This window comes from Lathyrus oleraceus, chromosome 7 (genome assembly GCF_024323335.1).
Source record: "Lathyrus oleraceus cultivar Zhongwan6 chromosome 7, CAAS_Psat_ZW6_1.0, whole genome shotgun sequence".
In the NCBI taxonomy this organism is placed as follows: domain Eukaryota; kingdom Viridiplantae; phylum Streptophyta; class Magnoliopsida; order Fabales; family Fabaceae; genus Lathyrus; species Lathyrus oleraceus.
In genome coordinates this window covers 109,542,462-109,550,617 of record NC_066585.1, presented here as the reverse complement: position 1 = coordinate 109,550,617, position 8,156 = coordinate 109,542,462, and the positions used below count along the sequence as shown (strand labels likewise).

Here is an 8,156-nt window from a genome sequence, read left to right as displayed (position 1 = left end):
AGTAGTGAAAAAACAATAAATTTTTGGTTAGCTTTTAACTGGAGATGAAATAAATGAATTGAAACAGTAATAGTTCTTAAAGTATTGAAGATCTCACTTGAGTGCCTGATAGAATATCAATACCATGTTTGGCATGGTTTAACGCTTGGATCATTGTGATTAAGGTTGATCTTGCATCACCTTCTTCATAGACACTTGTGAGATAGTTGTGCAGCTCAATCAACCCCTAACAATGGTTAAGAATATAAAGAGAACAAGAATAATTATTTTTTGATACTATATAATTAAGAATTGAATATTACTTTGTGGTCCATTGCTGCAACTTCGTCCATTACTCCTTTAAACCATTCAAAAGATCCAGGTTCTCTGGTAACCCAATAAAAGTAAGCATTTGTAATCCTTTGCGATCTCTTGTGTCTTCCTGGCGTTAGATTTTAAGAGGTGAAACTATTGAAACTCTCATCTGATTTTGTTGTTTCTGTGTTTGAGTCCTGCACTTGGCCTTGTTAATGTTTACAGGTGATGACAAAATGTAATCAACATTATAAAAATAACTAAACAAAAGCAAGGAGTGTATCGTTTTTTCGTCAATTGTTCTCGTGTCACTGAGAAGATCTCTGAGAATACTAATGAAGGGTGTTGCTCCAATACCTAATCCTATGAGCAGCAATACATCAAAATGTACAGCAACAACAGAACAGAGATATACATCCATGTCTAACATCAAAAGTAAAAAATATGTTATTGTACATTCATCATCGCTCACTATTCTTCCATACCCACGAAGATTGTGGTCGAAGTTCTTACCGTTTTCTGGTACCACTTATGTGTCAAATTCAAGAAAGATCCATGAATGAACAGAAGAATGTAAACAATACCGAGAAGATGGTGCGAGTACCAGAATGCATTAAATCCTGTCAATCTGTTGATTGGTGAAGGAAGATTTACTGCATTTCGTCGAAACTGGCCAGTTGCAAGAGTAAGTGATATAACCATTAAAGTAACCATTGTGATTCCTGTTACACCTTCAATGCTAATCAAAAGGGATTTGTATGTTGGATTTTTGTTATTGAAATTAAATCTTTTTTTGTCTCAAACAAAGCAATGCAAATTATATGTCTCGTCTTTACAAGAATAAAAAGAGCAAGTGACACCTCTATCAATTTCTTACTCTAACATTCCCTCAACACTAAAGGATACAAACCTGCTAAATAATTCACACTCTGGTTAATTAAAGCTGCAGTAATATTGATTGTTCTACCATACCAAGCAGCTCTCATTGTTATATAAAAAAATGATTTTCACTTGAATTGAACTAGCAATTCAACAAAAACAAAAAAAGAGAAGAATTGGTAGGTAGCGCTTAAAGAAACATCTTTCCACATTAAAATATTTGTCAAGCACGATAATGGAACATGAAACATTGTAAGCCATCAAACTAATAAACAATGTAGTTTTTGCAGTCAATAATATTATGGTTGTATAAACTATATTAACTTGTATTTTACAATAATATTATGGGCCACAGCAAAATCACAATAGCAAGGACATTCACAATTTATATTTTGACAATCACCTTAGCAAATGATGATTTGCTTAGTTCTATCAAAGGCCTATGAAACCCTCTCACTGTGTTCTTCATGGCCCGACAATCATACACAAGTTGGGAAATACATTGCATATCCTTCATGTATTATATTGGCAAATGATGATGTATTTCAACTCATACCTTTCTCGGCATTTTGACTAAGATCTTTTGGATTGCACTACTTCAAACCCTGGCACATCCCACTAAATTTAGTTCAAAGCTTCTCGTGAGGGAGGCAATGACTTACAGTGTCTGAATAAAGGGGGTGTGGAGGTCCTATAATGCTCCATAAGGATTACACTGTTCGAAACTCTTTTGAATGAGTTAGGCTCACTCTATTTATTTTATAATTATGTAGAATCTCATTAGATGAGATAATTAAGTTTAGTTTCGCTGCAAATTTATGACCATTTGTTAAACATATGGAAAATCCACTAATAATTCCACTAAGTCCGAAAATTTTGAGAGGTTTAATACTGTTGTTTGCTTTTAGTTTTTGAAGGATAGTGTCAAACTTGATCACCTGCATCATAGTACCCTCCCACCAACTCTACCTGTAGTAACAAACAAACACAAGAATTTAATATAAAACAGCTATCATTTTTATATAAAAAATAGGGTTCACTTGAACTGAACTAGCAATTCTGCAAAGAAAAAAAGGAGAAGACTTAGTAGGTAGCATTTAAAAAACAAATCTTTTCACACTAAGATCTTTGTCAAGCACACTAACTAGAACAGGAAACATTATAAGTCATCAAATCCATATTTTATTAAACACTGTCAATACTTGCTCTGTTATTGTCCTTTAGCTTACTTCACTAAATCATGTGCTTTGAGAATAAAGCCTAATAATGCATTAAAGTCCCACATCGCGATATAACAAAGAAGCAGAAAAGATGTCAGATATAAAACACACAATTAGCATACATTTCAACTCATACCTTTCTCGGCCTTTTGGCTAAGATCAAGTGTAGTATCTGTTCTTATCAGTTTAATATCTGATATGTGAGCCAATGGTTCACACGATATTAAATTTATTTCTTGAGGGGGAGAGTCCACTACAATAGCTTGCTATTGGGTCTCTCAAGTGTTGCTTTTGCGTTGCACTATAGCAATAGCCCGACACACCCCACCAAATTTAGTTCAAATTATAATCTTATTTTCTTTTCACTACTATAAAATGATTTATCACAAATAAAGAATTCACTACTATAAAATGATTTATCACAAATAAAGAATTTATATCTAAGCAGTTTCAAAGCCAACATGATAATCATAATTGTCAAGTCTTTGTGCTCTTAAAAAAACTCAACATCCAATTCAACATCCCTTCAAATAAACTCATGTTTTAATTTGACCGTATTGAAAACACGTTATAATCCAGGCACAACTGAGCTGAAAGAGTCCACAAAACAACTCGCTATCAGGCACAACTGAGCTGAAAGTGTCCACAAAACAACTCGCTACCAAGCACAGCTGAGCTGAAAGTGTCCATAAAACAACTTGCTTAAAGATCAGCTCTCACACCCACTTCAATGCTGCTAACATGCCTAATGCTTGTCTGATATCAACTGTCATATAACTGGTTGCAACCGCAGAGTTTTGGCTCCCACCAACATAACCAACTCGTTCCTACTTTGATATTGCATTTAACATGTGAAAGATTTTCTCTCCAAATGTTTCTATTTAGCAGCAGTGCATGCTTTGTGTCACCAACATAACCAACTCGTTCCTACTTTGATATTGCATTCAAAATCACGCTTAATATAATCATTATGAATATGCATTTCTTGCAATTATGAAATCGCACAATTGACAAAGTCAACATTTTGGACCATCTGATCAAGATTTGATGTCTCACATCCGACCTTGTATAATAGACTCGATTACGAAATCTAAATGTAGACCATCTAATCTTAATTAATTCAACAATCTAGATTGTACGACTGTGGCAGATGAGGGATTTCCTGACTACATGGGTTCAAATCCGCAAATGCTTATAATAAAATAACACAAATAATGATTGTGTAAATAAAAAATGAGATACTTTTGAAACTAAAACACAGTGTATTGAAATTTGTTGTTGAAAGCATTATCATAACATACCTGGAGCAATATAACCATCACCATGGTCTAGTTGCTTCACAACCACTATCATGCCGTTTTTCTTCAACGCGACTTGATATCTTTATCCAAATGACTTATTTCCTCAACTCCCAATATTGAGTTGGTGAAAAGATGTTAGTTTCCATTTCTTAAACTTTTTTCTTTTGGAATCCTTACCCTTCTACAGATCAAAACCACGGCGATGAAGATAACAACAATGACCAAGAACATTACATATTTATAACCAAACATAAGTCTTCTATGATCATAATCTTTATCACAAATGTTCAAATCAGCACTTTGGATGGAGGGAGAGCGTGTCAAAATAAGTTGAAAACAAGAGATATACATGTTATAACACTAATCCAAAAATGTTGCAGCCGATACTGCCATCATAGGCAAGCAAGGATTCAATCAAATAACGATTGACTGAAAATACAGGAAAATAACATTCCAAGATGCAAAATGCAGATTAACATTTCATTAAAAAACATGTTTCTGCCATGTTTATTATCTATGCTTATCACCAATCATTTATTCCCTATTATAATAAGCAATTGAGTAATAAAGAAAAAGATTTACTTAATCCATCACAACCTTAAAGATTTATGTATTTTAAAGTTGAACAGAATTGGAAAAAGGGAAAACAATTCTATTGATTGAATGATTGAATTTTCACATTATGATGCACAATTGGCAGTTACAACAACTGGCAAGCTTAATATCAAAACCTCACCCACCAACAAAAAGAGATGGTTCAAGGGGGCTAGGCTCACCAGGTGTTGTGGGCTGGAGGTGCAGCGGCCCGTGATCCCTCCACTGTCAAGAGTAGGAAGTGTTCGCTGCTCTGTGAAACCAGCCTCACGCTATACCCTCATGTCTAAAACACACAAGACTTGTGCCTTCGCACAAGTCCCATGGGTCAACTCACAACTTGGAGCGGGCAGGCCAACATGGTGCAACCACCAACCCAACCTGTTAAGCCTTAGCCATGTTCCATCACCTTGATGCCCCCACATGGGTCACAAGCTGGTGCAACTCAGCTCGGGGAACTAACTAGCATGTCAGACATTTATAAGCACTTGCTTGTGTGATATTCTAGGCAATGTGGGACTTAAATGGATCCAAAATGGTGTAGTATTATGTTGGAACATATGTGAAATAATAATAATACTAGAGAAGAAATTGCACTTGGTCTCTAATGCATATTGGAAAACAAGACAAAAAGAAATCGATTTTAAGTCGGGGAGTCTTATTTCTATAGTAGCAAGTCTTCTCTCAAATCGTTTTCCCGACGCTCTGCCAATTCTTTTTTCCTTAAGACAGTTTTGCATATGAAATTTTTACCATATCTCAAACATTTTGATTATGTCCAAAAATATGTTGTACATTTTTCTTCCATATTCACCATTTGTTTGATATAGTTTGCATACAAGCATGCTATTAAATCATTGTAGTTATGCTGCAAACAATTATATGACAGGAAAATACGGTCAATGCGATGTTGCGGATACCTCAAAATACTTTTATGCTGCATTTGTAGTTCCATAATGCTTATGATAAAATGTCACAAACAGTAATTGTGTAAATAAAGCATGAGATACTTTTGAAATTAAAAAACAGTATATTAAAATTTCATGTTGAAAGCATTATCAAAACATACCTGGAGCAATATAATCATGGGTGCCAGCAAAAAAGCTATTTTTAAGCAAACCTTGCAACACCAAATTCAGCAATTTTCTCATAATCTTCATCAAGCAAGATGTTGCTGGACTTTAGATCCCTACGAATAACAAACAGGTGGAGAACAATCATGGTGCAAATAACAAATCCCTTTTGCACCTCCCAATGCAATTTTATACCTGTGATTCCAATCCCATGCAACCTTCTCATACTTTCTATTTCTATGAAGAGCTTCAAAAGGATTACCATTTCTCATATACTCAAAAACTAAAAGGTTGGTTCCTCCTTTAAAAAAACAAGCATAGACCATCACCTAAAATCTCCATTTCTGCAGCTAAAACCATCATACCATCACCTTTCTCTAGTTGCTTCACAGCCACTACCATCTCGATAAACCTTTATGTTACCACCATGGCCGATTAAAGTATCTACATCCAAATGACTTATTTCATCAGTATCAATATCCACTTGGTGGAAAGATGCTAGTTTCCATTTTTTACTTGCTTCCATGGCATTTTTGTAACTTTTTTGCTCTTCGAATCCCAATGCTTCTACATTTCAAAACCACAACAATGAAGATAAGAACAATTAATGACCAAGAGCATTACATATTTATAACCAAAGCGCATTCTTATATGAAAATGATCTTTATCACAAATCTTAAAATCAAAATCCGATGAACTTTTTGGAATTTTCTCAACACATAAATGAACCTTTGTTTCCAACAAAAACAGCAGTCTAGATGTTGAACATTTTGATTCATTCATATCTCAAACATTATGGATCAAAAGTGTATCAAAGTCATATTTATACTCAAACATTATAATGAATGTGATTAGTAGCCATTAGTCATGACTGTAGGCTAAATGGATTATGAGAAAAGCTTATAATGCATTATTAAAAGTAGAGGTTGGTAGTAATAACTTGCTTTGAGCATGATATGATATCACTAATCTCAAAGTACTAAAGTCATATATATTCAATATCAAACTCCAGAATCATAAGCTCAATCATGACAAAATAAGTTCATGTTTGGATAAACGACTCAATTAAGGGATTCTCATAAAAATGCTTGTGATATAAGCTATTCTCTATGACAAAAGATAAACTAAATTTAAAATGTTTTCATACAAACTATAAGCAATTTTTATAAACTATGACGGAAAGATGTCAAAATAAGCTGAAAAAAAGAGATAGACATGTGATATGCTAGGACTGATGAAATAGATAAATCAATTAAAAGATACCCTAAGCTTTCAATACAAAACAACTAACTTGAAGATGATAAGCTAGTACTTATCACCAAGGTTTTAAAAAATGGTATGTTACAGCGGAAACGGCACAAAACAGTATCGAAGCTGATAATGATTATTCACTACTTTTGTGATAAAGAACAAATTGTGATTGATTCACGCCGCAATGACCACAATCGGCGGAGTAACACCTATACATACCAAAATCACAAAAATCATTGTCGTTTTAAACCTTGCTTATCACAAAGTTGAGATGACTGTTGAATCTAAAAAAGGAAGGGTTTTGAGAAATGGGTATTTGAGAGACAATAAGGAAAAGGAACGGTTCTTGAAGAAAAATGACTAGTGATGTTGTTAGGCTCAAAACTTTGATTTTTGTTTTCAACTCTTTGAATTTGTGAAAAGAAAAAGGAGCGAGTGGCAGCTCTCCCAATTCCTTTTACCCGGGAAATTTTATAGTTCATTTTTATATGTATTTATATTTTTAAATTATTATATCCCTCCCTTTAATTCAATTATAGAATGTGATCTTATGAGTTTTTAATTAATTCAATTTCTATGATTTACTTATAGATTAATTGTTTTATGATTTGCATTACCTTAATTGAATAAATTTGTATTGATAGAATTTTAGGGATAGGGGGTGTGACACATTTAAGAGTGTGTTAATTTAATACTTTAACTCTTTTATTTAAATTATGAAAGTATTAATAAATTATAATATTAGAATTACCTAATCTTATAAGTGTCTATCGAGCATTAGAGTATCTTGAGGCCATAATTTTTTAGATGATATGGCATGGCGAACCATACTAACTAGGCTTCGAGTCCCTCAAGTGAAGTTATATAGAGTTTGACTGATGAGACTATAAGTCCCTTAGGCCAGGCGTTAGACCTCTCGGGGGGATTTCTATGAACCCCTCAGGCAAGACTTAAACTAAGTCTCTTAGACTAGACTTTAGTCGGGTCTCGGGCGAGATTTATATGTTAGTCACACCCGAGGAAACTCCAAATCTCTTACACGGTGAGTTTAAATGACTTATTTAATGGGGAATTATTGTCCCTCGGGCAAAGTTAATCATAGTCGTTGGATGTTGAAACAAGTTTGACTTTTATTTTAAAAATCTATAAAGTAATGCAAACGGGTGATGGTGATGAATCGATTGTGTAAAAAAATTTACACTGACAGTGTATAGTAATTAATCTCTTTACTTATAGGTTAATTGTTTTATGTTTTGCATTACCTTAATAAATTTGTATTGATAGAATTTTAGGCATAGGGGTTGTGACACATTTAAGAGTGTGTTGATTTAACACATTAACTCTTTTATTTAGAATTACCTAGTCTTATAAATGTCTAAGAACAAAAAAATGAAATAACTTACTTGTAATATATTCTTTTTTATCAAATACTGTGAAATGATTAAAATATCTTTTTAGTAGAAATGTCAATCCATCGTTGTAAATATTTTTCATAAGATAATTATTTTTTTGTGATATAATTATTTTCACGGTGGATATTGAGA

At 33.4% G+C, this 8,156-nt stretch overlaps 1 protein-coding gene, 1 non-coding gene and 1 pseudogene across 4 annotated transcripts in view; 1 reads left to right on the top strand and 2 right to left on the bottom strand.

The window, feature by feature from the left end:
* The window catches only part of LOC127108048 (respiratory burst oxidase homolog protein E-like), a 139,657-nt pseudogene that overhangs the window by 76,630 nt on the left and 54,871 nt on the right, over positions 1-8,156 (bottom strand).
* The window catches only part of LOC127108049 (respiratory burst oxidase homolog protein E), a 95,811-nt gene that overhangs the window by 32,848 nt on the left and 54,807 nt on the right, over positions 1-8,156 (bottom strand). The window contains exon 6 of one of the 3 annotated variants that reach the window (XM_051045408.1): positions 37-226. The exons of 1 other annotated variant lie outside the window; for it this stretch is intronic. In XM_051045408.1, the coding sequence (XP_050901365.1) occupies positions 77-226 (150 nt within the window). In that variant the 3' untranslated portion in view covers positions 37-76. Of the gene's footprint in view, positions 1-36; positions 227-8,156 lie in introns of those variants that run through there. One more of the 3 variants, XM_051045410.1, reaches the window with a different exon arrangement.
* On the top strand, positions 2,526-2,721 carry LOC127109515 (U2 spliceosomal RNA). Its single transcript, XR_007796792.1, has one exon. It is a non-coding gene; the product is annotated as a U2 spliceosomal RNA (small nuclear RNA).